The sequence below is a fragment of the Dreissena polymorpha genome, chromosome 4 (assembly GCF_020536995.1).
Source record: "Dreissena polymorpha isolate Duluth1 chromosome 4, UMN_Dpol_1.0, whole genome shotgun sequence".
In the NCBI taxonomy this organism is placed as follows: Eukaryota; Metazoa; Mollusca; class Bivalvia; order Myida; family Dreissenidae; genus Dreissena; species Dreissena polymorpha.
In genome coordinates this window covers 70,000,583-70,016,297 of record NC_068358.1, presented here as the reverse complement: position 1 = coordinate 70,016,297, position 15,715 = coordinate 70,000,583, and the positions used below count along the sequence as shown (strand labels likewise).

Below are 15,715 nucleotides of genomic sequence, written 5' to 3'. Positions count from 1 at the left end.
TTTTAGCGTTATTACGCATTTTTAGCGTTTGTACGCCTTTAAGTTTGGCGTTATTATGCCTTTTCAAGCGTTTGTACGCCTTTTAGTTTGGCGTTATATTACCTTTTTTAGCGTTTTGGGGCATTTTAGTTTGGCATTATTACGCCTTTTTATAGCGTAAGAATGCCTTTTTTAGCGTTATTACGCCTATTTTAGCGTTTGTACGCCTAGTTTGGCGTTATAACGCCTTTTTAGCGTCATTACGCCTTTATTAGCGTTATAATGCGTTTGTTTGCGTTATTACGTGTTTATTTGCGTATTAAAGCTTTTTTTCGCGTTATTACGACTTCGACTTTTTATATTTTAAGTGGTACTAATAGGCTTTCGTATCATAGGGATATTTGCGTGTCGCGTGAGAAACCGGTGTCTATCTCATAAGTCAAAAAGACACATAGCAATATTTTCACAAGTAGCTGTCCTAACTGAAACTTTCTCATTCCTAAAGCAATTACAAATACAAGTACAATTCGCCACAAACTTCAACCATCATGTGGATCCGGCATTCCGCGTGAAAGACACGTGCCCCTGTGTCTAAGGTTAAAAGCACACTTAAGCCTTAAAGCGCAAATCATACATGAATAAACGGTCTGTAATTTAAAGAGTCACATCTTTTTTTAAATTAAATACAGTTTAGGCAATATTTAGATCATTTGAAAGCTTTCTTATCAACGATACATACATGATCCAACTCGAGTTGTTTAATTAATGTTTCAGACCACATTTTTTCATTAGAACGAGTAAGCAAATCATCAGTAAAGAAGCAGCTTTAAAAGATAAGCGACTATTCTGGTTACATACACGGAAGCGGACCACGAACAGCCATAGATAAATGGGCCAATACTTGCATTGCGTTCAAAAGCCATCAAAACATTACTGGAAAACTACTTGTTAGCCATTCATATTTTTCAAACCCTAAGAGACGTTAGTAAAACATTAGACAACTTCGGTGCATTATATTTTATCATAAATTTTGCTGATATTTTAAATACAAAACGAACAAAACACAACATGGAAGTATATTATAGATTAATAATGTAAATTTAGTCAGCATAATGCTGTTAGCGCCATATCTTTTAAGGAAATAAAAAAAATAGCCAAAGCTATAATTAATGCACAAGAATTACTGAAAACCAATGGCTAGAAGACAGGCAAAATCATTCCTACGCTGATTCAAATTCAACTGTGTTCCACATTTTAAAGATTTTTACCTATCATCATGCGCTGTGAATGCAAGTTTGTTGGACATAATTTTGAGCAATTAATCAAATCGGAATATGACTAAATTGCCCGATTCATATTCGGAAAGTGCACTATGCCAAATCAATACACTGATAGGGTAAAATTACGTATGGCAATACAAATCAACCCTTTAACTAAGCAACTATTGTTGAATTTTCTAATGAAGACATTTTCTATGTCATATAAATTGAATAAATTCATTACCATGTTAATTGTGTTCTCTTTTAATTATTATAAAGCTTCCTGTGAAATAAAACGTTTGACGCAAATTCATCACCAGAATATCAGTAAAGTTTACAACAACGTGCACAAAAATAACGCTACCATGTGGAAACGTCGTGTCCCGCTCATGTCTTAGCTGAAAGGACAAGGTCACTCTTAAATGTGTAATACTATAATGTATTAATCATTTAGCCCTTTCGACTAACACTTCATCATTTACCTACCATTCTAAATAAATTTCCCCATATGTTCACAAGTTTGGAAGGTGCAATCAGTTTTTGTGTACCTAAATTAAAGTCAAGGTCACACTTAAAATAATTGCTAAAGCAATGTACATGATACCACTGGTGCAGAAAATGACTGTCAATAACTTGACCCAGATTTTCACCCTTTTCGAGAAGACATGTCTAACTAATCTTAATATGAATGATATTAACGACGGACTCGACGTGTTGCCGATAGGCTTCTGGTAATACGATATTTTCTTATACGTCCAAGAGTTTAAGAACTCGTATATGAAACCACATTCAATTGTATAAGCCTGCTTCATTAAAGGATACGCGCATGTTAGGCTATTTCGGCCTTATATATTTTCAGCAAGCGTTTCAGTCGTTTATAATTTGGCTGCGCATCGTGTTCTTACGATAACTTGGTCATGAGTTAAAGCATCACAAATGAGGACACAATCGTTACGAATCAGGTGCCAAGTTAAATCAAATGCCAGTTTCGCACCTATATATCAAAGGATATTGCATCCTTACTAATGTCATTGACATGCAAATATAAGAGATTGAAACACAAAATAACACTGTAAATTGGTCCTTTAAAATTCGCAAAAATTTAAACCAAACAAGATTTACAGATGTATGGTTGTTTCAGTTATAATTGAAAGTTTTGTTCCTTTGTTAAAGACTAGACTCAGAGATCAGTATTTGTCTGAGTAAAAAGTTAATGTTGATTCATCAACGTCATTACCATTTTATAAATTTTACCTGTATTTGAAAGATGCGTGTATATAGATGGCATTGACAATAAAACAATATAGAAACATTATTGCTAAAATACGTCTATCGTCACATAATTGGTTAATTGAAACTGGTAGACATTATAACATTATAAAAATTGAAAGAATTTGAACTTTATGTTGTCTTAACGATTTAGAAGAAGAATAGCACTTTATACTTGAAAGTCGAGTTTATTAAGAAGGAAGATCCAAATACATATCGAAACACTATTCAATAAGACCAAGTATGCATTAATTTTTGAAACCCTTAAATAGTTATAATAAAGGAACCCTTCGGAAGCTAGCAATTTACTGTATTACATGATTTAAGAAAAGAAATAATTGTATTTTCCTTTTACTCAATCTTTATTATTACTATTCATTTACCATTTATTATGAAATAAATGTACTGTGTTTTTGTCTGTAAGCGCCGATTTCTGTCAACATGTACAGTTTATTTTGAAATGATTATGAAATGAAGGTGATCATTTGCCTGTTTCCACTATTTTTTTTGGTAATATATAGTTTAAATACTCAATTAAGTGTGTATATAAACACACAACACTCTCATGCATATGTTATTATTATCTTTATTACAATTTGTTGCCACGCATGTATGAAAGTTTAATATTGATCACGATGAGCTGTAAAAGGCTTAAGTGCATAAAATATTTGTTCTGTTATGTTCTAATAAAAGTAACAACTGTCGGTGTTTAAACACAAATATTTTCCGAATGAGTATTGAGTAAGCAAAGCCTATTCATGAGTTATGTCCTTAGGTTTAAGGTCGAGTTTATAATCAGTGGATCAAAATCAGATTGCGCCTGTAATGACCCTTAAATATTTATAAAATAACTTGATATCAATGTTCTCCATAATGTGGATATTGTTTGGTTCTTGCCTGTACTGGTTAAAAGAAATGATACTATCCCGGACTTTTTTGTCTCGATATGATGTTCTGAGTACTCGGGGTTATTGACTTCAAGGCCAACATTAGAGGTCACAGCGGCTTTGTGAGATATTCCTGTATACTCTGTCTAAAACGTTTGCAAAATGAATAAGTCGGTATGTTAGAGGAGATTTGTAGAACAGATATGCACAATGAGAAAATTGCGATTTTGTGGAAGATTGTTATTTCTTTTTTCACACGGTTCTTAAAGATTGCTGCCAGTGATAACGTCTCCCGCCCACACTCTGTGAGTGCGCAGTGACATAAATGTAGGTGATTCAGTGTTTCTAACCCAAACTAGATCGACATGTATGTCATCGGAACCAAACATTAAATCTAAATTTATGGGTCTGTCAGGTAACGAACACCCACGGCCACTTTTACCCATGTGTGGCTTTCCGTATGTATGAATATGATGCATCGATTTTTTTAATGAAAAATGCCATTAATCATGTGTTTCTTTTTTGAAGTAATGAAATATTACGTCGTATATAAATACATTAATAAAAACAAAACAAACAAAAAACCGTAATCGTTATCATACGACATACTGCCAGATTTCTATCTTTACTGATGGGTAGTCAAACGGTAACAACGACTTATAGTTCGGTTGCATAGAAAGAGACTTAGAAATGCCAATTGGGTTTTGCCTTCTTAATGTAAAAAAAAAATCATTTAAACATTGACTGCACGATTTTGTGTTTTAAAATTTCTATAATAAAAATCATCATTTCAAAAGTGTTACAAAAGTCGCTACCTCGATGATAAATGTATTTCGGAAACAAACTTCTATTATTAATTGGATTCGTTTACGTCAAGTAATCATGTCTGAATTTTTTTTAAAGTTCTTCTTTACCAATAGAGAACAACTAACCCTGTAAATACAATCAACACTATAAAAAGAAAACTTGTTATGGCACTGCTGTAATTCTTGCGGCTTTTGTTATCTCAAAGGTATTGTCTTTTTGTGATACAAAAATTGATACAAAAACATCACAAGGGATAAAGGTAACCAGTAAAAACATTATTGCAATGAAAGCCACCCTGAATGTTGCATCATACATGACGAGACGATGGCGCAAAACAGTTATTACCTATTACATAATTATTTAATGAATTTTTTGTTTGTATGAAGAAGTTTTATTATAGCATGTTATTAGGTTATGTAACAAACAGAACAACATTGCGAAATAAACGTACCAAATACACGATTAATCGAGTCGTGTTCTGAGAAAACTGGGCATAATGAATGCGCGTAAAGTGTCGTTCCAGATTAGCCTGTGCAGTACGCACAGGCTAATCAGGGACGACACTTTCCGCGTAAATTGGACTTTTGCTTAAAGTAGACTTCATTTAAACGAAAAATGTCATAACAGCGGAAAGTGTCGTCCTTGATTAGCCTGTGCGGACTGCACAGTCTAATCTGGGACGACCCTTTTCGCACATGCATTATGCCTAGTTTTTTTCAGAACACGACTCAATCAATAGAAGTAGTGTGTGTATGTTCAGTTTATTTAGACTGCGGTTGCAGTATGACTTAATGAGCTACATAATTGCCACTTATGTTCACGACACAGTCTGCATGCAGTATCAGAATTGACTCCTTGTCGATTCTATCTGCCGCTCTAGAACTGCGGAGGCGGCTTGGGGAACGCATTAGTCGTCTGCTATTTCCACTTCTACTATAACCACATGATCTCAGGACTTTGCCAGTAGTACGCTGCGTAATTAGTTATCACTTTAAGCAGCTGTCAAACGCGTAATATATCCAGCCAAATTGAAGAAGGGCTGAAATGCATGTCGATCAGCATTCCACATATGCTTCACCGTTTGGTTCAGGAGTATATAGACCCATCAAGCTAAAAATATATGCGATCATTTTTTTATGAACCCACGTAATATAAATTCAAATGATACCATACTTTCAAATATCAAATTGTACTTTTTTCTTTGTTAATGTTTCTGTTAAGTTTAAATGAAACTACGGTCATAAGCATCCTGCTATTTTTTTATAAAAATTGAAGCAAATACTTGTCTAGAGGGCGTTTTGTTCGACGAAAATTTCATTGGCCAAAAAACCTGTGCGCTTATTTGTAAATTTGAAACAACAGTTACAATCGGCTCTCACATCTATTTGTAGGTTAAGTGCATAAATGTACTTTGAACGCTAAAGATACGACATGACCACATGCTGGCTGCGTTGAATAATGGACGTCTGACAGAGCGACATAGACCTTGATGCCGTGCAGGTTATACCCCATGCCTTTACTAACGCTAAGGTGGCAATAAATCGGCGATTGTTATCTTTGCCTGTCAGGAGCAAAGTCAGAACATATTGATACAATGCTTATTGGTAAAGCCGATACAAATTAAAAATTCTGAGTAGATAATTGTAATTGGTCTGGAACATTTACATAAACGAACCATGTGCATCGTTTAGATATTCAAATATGGTTACGTTTTCTGAAAAAGAGCAAAATTTAATCTTTAATTCGATCTTACAAAATGGTTGGATTGCTGAAGCACTTCATTATTTAGATGTGTATATAGTTACACCACTGTATGAAAGATTTAATATAACATTAAGGATTTTTATTAGCTTGCATGTAATACCTTCCTACACGCGCGAGGATGAATCCATAAAAATTATTCTGATAATCAAACAAATCCACACATTTTGCTTTCTGCTACGCTATACATTCAAAACAATATTATAAATATGTGACACAAATATAATGCCAACTATGTCCTTGTTTTATGTGTCTTAGAATCGAACAAATAACTAATATGTAAAAATATGAGCTAATAAAGAACGCATTTTAAAGTGGTTTAGAAAGGACCAGAATAGGATCGTTAGCCGCGTCTACTGAAATAATTGTAATGTATTGTTTGTATTAATAGATCAATACAGGCGTTTAAAAATACATACATAAACAGTTATATTTAATTTTAATACATATATAGATATCCCACCATGGGGCGTTTATAATATCCCCCCCCCCCCCAGGAATCGGACTTGTGTGCGTTTCCAATAAGATTTAGGCGTTCGTTGCAATCGAGCTAAAATAAATGGGTTTAAACTAACGAAAGGTTTCATCAACTATAGAAGTTTAAAGATTACTAGAATATTAACAACCTATTTAAAATAAGGTTGAATGTAAATACAAGTTAAAAAGTACTCTCGTATTATTTTGCATGTTATTAAGCAGAGACAGCGCGGTGATGGTTTTTAGCGCGAAATAGCCACACGGATTTTGTCATGTTCTCCATATTCGCTGTAAATCTATTGATTTGCTAGCGAGGTTTGTATTTGACGGGGATTAGAAAGTGAGAAGGAGAAATAAATGGTGATATACGCTCTCCCCCCCCCCATACGCTCCCCCCCCCCGACCCTTAAATAAGTTCGTTTGTTAATATACATGTAATTGACCACATGTACATGTATAAGTGTTAATGTTCAATAAAATTGCGTTTTACTTTATTCTAAGTTCAGTCTCTAGTGCTCGATTGGCCATTGTCGGCTTGGGTACTACTAAAATGTACCCCGGGATCTCCTAAGTATAATTAAATGTACCCCGGGTACGGAAAATATACTAACACGTACCCGGCGAATTTATACTGCATTGTGTACACACCGGTCTTACTGACAATAACGTAGTGACGTCACCATCTATGTATAGAATGATTGACACTGTACCCGAGCTTTATTCCCGCCAAAAAACGAAGTCGTAAAACGCGCTACGGAATACGAAAAAGATTATCGTCGAACAATATCTGTCTAAACATGCTTGTTGAGTAGAAGCTTCGATAATACAGAGGCCATTTTACAGAATATTGACATAAATATGGACATAATTAATTTGACAAAAAAGCCGACAACGACCATTTTAGCGTTAGAATTCCCGGGTACGTTCCAGTATATTTACCGTACACGGGATACATTTAAGTATATTTAAGAGTTACCGGGGTACATGTAAGTAGTACCGTACCCGAGCCGACAATGACCCATACAGCGTCACTAGTTCATCTCAGATGGGACCCTAACCCGACTTGGTTCCATTGTTAGAGTAGGATTGCGCATCGTTCACGACGCCCTGGAGATTCTTAAACTGAGTGAAGCAATGAAGGTTGATCAGCGTTGCACAGCAAAGACATTAGAGCGAAAGAACAAAGCTTTTGCATTTATGTGTCGAAAACCTTATAAATACAATCACCCACGCTTAATGCGTCTTTGTTAAAGTATTAATAAGAAAAGAGACAGGGTTAGACTAATAAGCATGAAGAAGATGATGATGATGATGATGGTGGTAGTGGTGGTGGTGATGATGATGATGATGATGATGATGATGATGATGATGATGATGATGATGATGATGATGATGATGATGATGATGATGATGATGATGATGATGATGATGATGATGATGATGATGATGATGATGATTTTTAAGTCTTTTTTACAAAAGAAGATAGAAAATGTACTCATAACTGTAAAAGAAAAATCTTTTTCTAATCTCAGTTCATAATGAATGTGTAAAATTATTGATTAGTATTTAACCACTTCGCGATGGATGATAGTACTCTAGACGTCTGGCTTAGTTGAATATGTGCAGGTTTGAATAGATATGCAAATGTGCTGGCTTTTTTGCGAATTCAGATCATTCCGAACCTCGCAAAGTAATCGGGTGTATTCAGGAAAGAAATTACGTGCACCATTTGTTTTCAATGCGGTGACTCCACCTGCGATGCTTGCATTCACATTGCCTATAAACTTTTTATTTTACATGTACTTTAAAAACATATTTTATTTCCAAAGACATTGTACAAATATATACATTTGGCCCATACATACATAATGAAAAAAAATACATTCGTGTGGCTACGCATACATTCTTAAAAATAGTAATATAAAGAAGTTAACCCAACTGATCAAGCGAATCCCTCCCTACCTGGACATGTCGCCTAACAATCGTCTGATCCTACGCAGTCCTTGTCCAACAGTTGGCGGCCAAGTGAGGTCCGGTCCTAATGTGCGAACAGGACAGAGAGCTCTTTTAAACGTTAATTGATTCCCGCTAGCACTTAATGTGACAAAATTCACAAGTGCTATTAAAACAACACTTGTTTCACATACAACAAACATTAAACATCACACACAATCTGCCGTCGACATTAATAATTATTTTGGCAACATCCAAAACTAAACTGTTCTTGCGTATAATAACTATATTGAAAATCACAAATCCATGCCTGTCGTTTTAATAAATAATGCTATACAATCAACTCACGAGTCTTGCTGAACACCGCGCTATACCGACATGCAACTGTGTACACTTCTATTGATACAGACGAAAAAGTGTTGCCAAATACTTATAAAAAACAGTGAAAGAAAAGACATGTTATCAGCAAAGTCGTCGCGCATTGGATATACGAACTGAAATATATCGTTAAAACAAAGAATTGCTAATCTCATGAACCTTGCTATGCTTATTATTTCATTGATGGTCGACACAACTGAGAGCTATTGATACAAAATAATTCGTTTTTGTGAAGTTGTACAGTTATTCAGAACGATCTGTTTGTAGCACGTGCAATATATTTCAACGATTTTGTTTTAACTTGTGAGTCAACATTTTTTTTCACTGAATTTCTCAATACTCTAAAAACTCGTAAATAATATGTTCAATGCAACCAAATATTATGATTCAAAATATCGGTATGTGTAGTGTCTGCACATATAATTAGTCGAAAAGTTATATAATAAACTTTTTAATTTAAACGTATAGATCCTCATATGTATCATGTAAAAATGTTCCAAATTAGTTAATTCAAACAGTTATTTAAAAAATCATATTAAACGATTGCGAAACCATACTGATGCATATTATGTTTTCCGTTTTTATGTTCTACATCTTCATCTACATCGTACGTCGCTGCAATCACACATGATTATTATGCGACGGTGGTGAACGAATGAAAATAAAAAGAGTGAAAGACAGTAAAGTAAAAAGAGCTTGATAGTCAATAGGCAGAAGGAAAGTAAAACAGAGTCGCCAGCTACATTTCATCCTTCTTCCTCATGCCTCTCCGGCTACGGTGGCCGCAAAGAGGTTTGAACTTAAACCGGCACAGCCATGAGGGGGTCATTAATAGTTACTTTGTAGCTGGCACTCACAACTTGGCACTAGAATGTGGTTGTTGCTAGCCCCCGCTTGAAGGATCAGCAATGGAGGCCGGTAGGTTTTTCCAAGTGGTGATTATACTTGGAAAAAAGCTGTGGCGATAGTATGAGGTAGATGTTGATAATGGCAGGTACTTGATGGAGTGGTTAGCCTGTGTCCGGCCTTAGCCAGGGGAAAGGTATTTGGTTACTGGCATGTCCACAATTAAGGTCGTTGGTCATCTCGTAGACCATTGTAAGTTTGGCTTTAGTACTTCTGCCATGGACTCTAGAGTTTCCCACTGTAGGTGGTCGAGCATTGATGTGACGATACTGGAGTTGTGGTATCTGTTCATCACATAGCGGGCTGATCGTCTTTGGACCATCTCCAGGTGATGGATGTTTCTTATGGTGTGGGCTCCACATCGTGCCGCAGTACTCAAGGTTTGGGCGAACGAGGTAAAAGTCCGCTGCGCTTTTTACCTCATCGTTGCCCATCCGTAAGTTCCTGCGTAGAAAACCAATGAAACTGTTGCCTTTCTTTATGACCTTTTGAATATTTGGCTTTTAGGGCAGTCCTTTGTCAGCTCAACCCCAAGGTATTTTGAAGCTTCTTCACCTGCAGGACTGCCAGAATTCTATCTTTACTGATGGGTAGTCAAACGGTTACAACGACTTATAGTGCGGTTGCATAGTTAGAGACTTCAAAAGGCCAATATGGTTTTGCCATCTTAATGTAAAAAAAATCATTTCAACATTGACTGCACGATTTTGTGTTATATAATTTCCATAATAAAGCTCATCATTTCAAAAGTGTTACAGAAGTCGCAACCTCGATGATAAATGTATTTCGGAAAAAAACTTCTATTATTATTTGGATTTGTTTACGTCAAGTTGCTAGTTTATTTTAGATGAGATCACAGGAGGATAATAAACTTCATAACATGTTCGAGCTAGCACTCTTGTATGAATAGTACATTGATAACATACACCAACAGAAAATGGAGTTCGCCATTGAAATCTCTCCTAAAGCCCCTTACCACATTTAACGCACCCTAAACGCTTTTACTAATCCCAAAATTATTGGCACACACATGTTTCCACCATACATACGATATATGATATACAAACATAAATCATGTCTGAAAAATTTCAAAATTCTGCTTTACCCATAGAGAACAACTAAACCTGTAAATACAATCAACACTATAAAAATAAAACTTGTAATGCCAATGCTGTCATTCTGGCGTTTTTTGTAATCTCATCTCAAAGGTATTGTCTTCTTGTGATTTGCCAATTGATAGAAAAATATCACAAGGGATAAATGTAACCAGTAAAAAACATTATTGCAATGAAAACCTCCCTGAATGTTGCATCATACATGACGAGACGTGTAAATCACGATGCCACAAAACAGTTATTATCTATTACGTATGTAATGAATTTTTTGTTTGTATGAAGAAGTTTTATTATTGCATGTTATTAGGTTATGTGATCAACAGAACAACATTGCGAAATAAACGTACCAAATACACGATTATTCAAGTCGTGTTCTGAGAAAACTGGGCATAATGCATGTGCGTCAAGTGTCGTCCCAGATTAGCCTGAGCAGTCCGCACAGGCTAATCAGGGACGACACTTTCCGCGTAAATTGGATTTTTGCTAAAAAGAAACTTCATTTAAACGAAAAATGTCATAAAACGGAAAGTGTCGTTCCTGATTAGCCTGTGCCTGCACTGACTAATCAGGAACGACACTTTTCGCACATGCATTATGCCTAGTTTTCTCAGAACACGACTCAAACAATAGAAGTAGTTTGTGCATGTTCAGTTTTTTTAGAACTGCGGTTGCAGTATGGCTTAATTAATGAGCTACATAATTGCCACTTATGTTCACGGCACAGTCTGTGTGCAGTATCAGAACAGACGACTGGTCGATTCTATCTGCCGCTCTAGAACTGCAGAGGCGGCTTGGGGAACGCATAAGTCGTCTGCTATTTCAACTACGCATATATAACCCCCACATGATCTCAGGACTTAGCCATAAATACGCTGCGTAATTAGTTAGCACCTTAAGCGGGGAGCAGACAACGACAATGAGCGAGGCATGGTATTGTAATGCGCATGGGGGGGTTAGAGGGTTAGGGTTAGGGATAGGGGTCGGGTTTGGGTTAGGGTTAGCCTTAACCCATGCCTTAACCCTTACCCGACCCCTAACCCTAACCCTAACCTAACCATAACCCAGGGTTATCTCCCCTATACCATGCCTCGCTCGTTGTAATTGTCGTCTTTCCACCTTAAGCAGCTGTAATATATTAACCCAAATTGACGAAGGGCTGAACTGCATGTCGATCAGCATTTCACATGTACCTTACCGTTCGAGATATAGAGGATATATACCACATCAAGCTTAAAATATATGCGATTAGGTTTTTTAATAAACCCACATATTATAAATTCAAATGATACTATATTTGCAAATAACAAATTGCAATTTTTTTAATGTTTCTGTTAAGTTTAAAAATAAAATAAAATAAAACTACGGTAATAAGCATCCTGCTTGTAATTTTTTTTTTTATAAAATCGAAACAAATATTTGTCTAGAGGGAGTTTTGTTAGACGAAAATTTCATTGGCCAAAAAACTGTGTGCTTATTTGTAAATCTGAAAGCACAGTTACAATCGGCTCTCACATCTATTTGTTGGTTATGTGTATTAATGTGCTGTGAACCCGAAAGATACGACATATCCACGTGCTGGCTGCGTTGAATAATGGGCGTCTGACAGAGCGACACAGACCGTGATGCCGTGCAGGTTATACCCCATGCCTTTACTAACGCAAAGATGGCAATAAATTGGCGATTGTTATATGTGCCGGTCGGAAGCAAAGTCACAACCATATTGATACAATTCTTATTGGTAAAGACGATATAAATTAAAAATTCTTAGAAAATAACTGTAATTTTGTCTGGAACATTTACATTAACGAAATAAAGTGCATCGTTAAGATATTCAAATATGGTTACGTTTTCTGCATCTTATATTAAGAACAGTTTAAAAAAATGAATTGTCAAATTTAATCTTAAATTCGATCTTACAAAAGCGTTGGATTGCTGAAGCATTTCACTATTCAAATTTATATATAATTACACCACTGTATGAAAGAGTTAATGATAACATTAATGATTGTTTAATAGCTTTTATGTAATACCTTCCTACAGGCGCGAGGAAAATCAATATTCTGTTAATCAAACAAATCCACACATTTTGCTGTCTGGTACCCTATACATTCAAAACAATATAATAAATATGTGACACCATTATAATGCCAACTATGCCATTGTTTCATGTGTATTAGAATCGAAAAAATAAATAATATGTTAAAATATGAGCTAACAAATAACGCATTTTAAAGTTGTTTATAAAGGACCAGAGTAGGATCGTTTGTCGCGTCTACTGAAATAAGTGTAATGTATTAAAAATACATACATAAACAGTTATATTTAATTTTAATACATATATAGATATCCCACCATGGGACGTATACAATATCTGCACAGGATTCGGACTCGAGCGAGTTTAAATAAGATTTTAAAAGGCTTTCGTTGCACTCGAGCTTAAATAAATGGGTTTAAACTAACGAAAGGTTGTATCAACTATATTAGTGTAAAGATTACTTGAATATTCACAACCTATCTTAAATGACGTTAAATGTAAAAACAAGTTGTAAAGTATTCTGGTATTGAAAAAGAGTTTGTATTTTTGCATGTTAGTCAGCAGAGACAGCGGTAATAGTTTAGCGCGAAATATTCACACGGGTTTTTCGTTTTGTTCTTCGTATGCGTTGTAAATCTATTGATTCGCTATCAAGGTTTGTATTTGACAGGGATAAGACAGGGAGACGGAAAAATAAATGGTGATATATGGTTCCGCCCTCCCGACCTTCAATTAGTTCGTTTGTCAATATAATTTTCCACATGTACATGTCAATGTACAAGTGTTAATTTCTAATAAAGTCCTGTTTTAGTTCATTCTAAGTTCGGTCACTAGTTCATCTCAGATGGGACCCTAACCCGACCTGGTTCCATTGCTAGAGTAGGTTGGCGCATCGTCCACGACGCTCTGAAGATTCTTAAACTGAGTGAAGCAATGGAGGTTGATCAGCGTTGCACATTAAAGACATTAGAGCGAAAGAACAAACCTTGTGCATCTATGTGTCGAAAACCTTATAAATACAATGATGATGATGATGTTCATGATGATGATCATGATGATGATCATGATGATCATGATGCTGATGTTTTCCAAAACTTTTTACAAAAAATTTGAAAATGTACTCATAACTGTAAAATAAAAATCTTTTTTCAAATCTCAATTCAAAATGAATGTGTAAAATTATTGATCTGGATTCAGCCCCTGCGTCGATGGATGACCCATGGATTAATTGAATATGTGCAGGTTTGAATAGATATGCAAATGTGCTGGCTTTTTTGCGAATTCAGATCATTCCAAACCTCGCAAAGTAATCGGGTGTATTCATGAAAGCAATTACGTGCACCATTTGTCTTCAATTGCGGTGACTCCAACTGCGATGCTTGCATACACATTGCCTATACAGTTTTATATTTTACATGTACTTTATTATACTTAATTCATATTTCATTTCCAAAAGCAAATAATGACATTGTACACATATATACATATGGGCAAACACATACATAATGAAAAAATGCAATCGTGTCACTATGCATACATTCTTAAAAATATTAATAGTAATAAGTTAACCCAACTGCTCCAGATAATCCCTCCCTACCTGGACATGTCGCCTAACAACCGTCTGGTCCTACGCAGTCCGTGTCCGGCAGTTGGCGGCGAAGTGAGGTCCGGTCCTAATGTGCGAACAGGACAGAGAGCTCCTTTTAACGTTAATTGATTCCCGCAAGCACTTTATGTGACACAATTTACAAGTGCTATTCAAACAACACTTTTTTTCACATACACCAACCATTGAATATCACACACAATCTACCGTCGACACTAATAATTATTTTGGCAACATCCAAAACTAAACTGTTCTTGCGTATAATAACTTCATCAAATCCACGCCTGTCGTTTAATAAATAATGCTATACAATCAACTCATGAGTCTTGCTGAACACCGCGCTATACCGACATGCACCTGTGTACACTTCTATTGATACAGACGAAAATTTGTTGCCAAATACTTAAAAAACGTGAAAGAACAGATCTGCTATCAGCAAAGTCGTAGCGCATTGGATATACAAAGTGAAATATATCGTTAAAACAAAGAATTGCTAATCTCATGAACCTGGCTATGCTTACCATTTCATTGATGGGCGACACAACTGAGAGCTATTGATACAAAATTAATCGTTTTTGTGAAGTTGCACAATTATTTATAACGATCTGTTTGTAGCACGTGCAATATATTTTAACGATTTTGTTTTAACTTGTGAGTCAACAAATGTGCGCAATCCTGATATGGACATTTCCTATGAACGGGTTGATCTTAAACGCAATACTCGATATAACTACGATGCAAACGCGCAATCACAATAATGGTAGCTCGATTGCCATTACGCAAACGCGAAACTACGACGGTACGATCACGATAATGCGATATAACTTCGTGTTGTAACCATCGTACTGTAGCATTTTTACCATCATAATGTCGTATCGCGTTTTCATTATCGTACTGTCGTGTTATCATCATCGTACTGCCGTGATATTGCGTTTGCATTATCGTACTTTCGCGTCATCATCAATCATTCTGACGTGTAATCGACATCGTACTGTCGCCTTCCGGTGTGGATTGTTACAATAACAACATCGTCGCACTATCGAGTATTCCGTATAAAACCAATCCATTCATAGGGGATACCAATAAGAGGATTCCGTACGAATGACGGTTGCCTATTCTGGCTTTCAGCAAATTCAGGAACGATTTCAAGAAAGACTGAAATTGTCTTCTCAAATACAATAAACTCATAACGCGTTGGTTTGAATGTCTTCAAAGAAGCCGTCACTTTATATATTACACACGGCGTTATAACGCCTTGTTCGCGTGTGTACGCCTATAATTAC

At 35.8% G+C, this 15,715-nt stretch overlaps 1 protein-coding gene across 3 annotated transcripts in view; it reads right to left on the bottom strand.

Annotated features, from left to right (window-relative positions):
• The window catches only part of LOC127875899 (thrombospondin type-1 domain-containing protein 4-like), a 39,082-nt gene extending 24,403 nt beyond the window's left edge, over positions 1-14,679 (bottom strand). For 2 of the 3 annotated variants that reach the window (XM_052420645.1, XM_052420646.1), the window contains exon 1: positions 8,402-8,764. In XM_052420645.1, the coding sequence (XP_052276605.1) occupies positions 8,402-8,595 (194 nt within the window). In that variant the 5' untranslated portion in view covers positions 8,596-8,764. Of the gene's footprint in view, positions 1-8,401; positions 8,765-14,423 lie in introns of those variants that run through there. The other variant, XM_052420648.1, reaches the window with a different exon arrangement.
• Between the last annotated feature and the right edge of the window lie 1,036 nt (positions 14,680-15,715).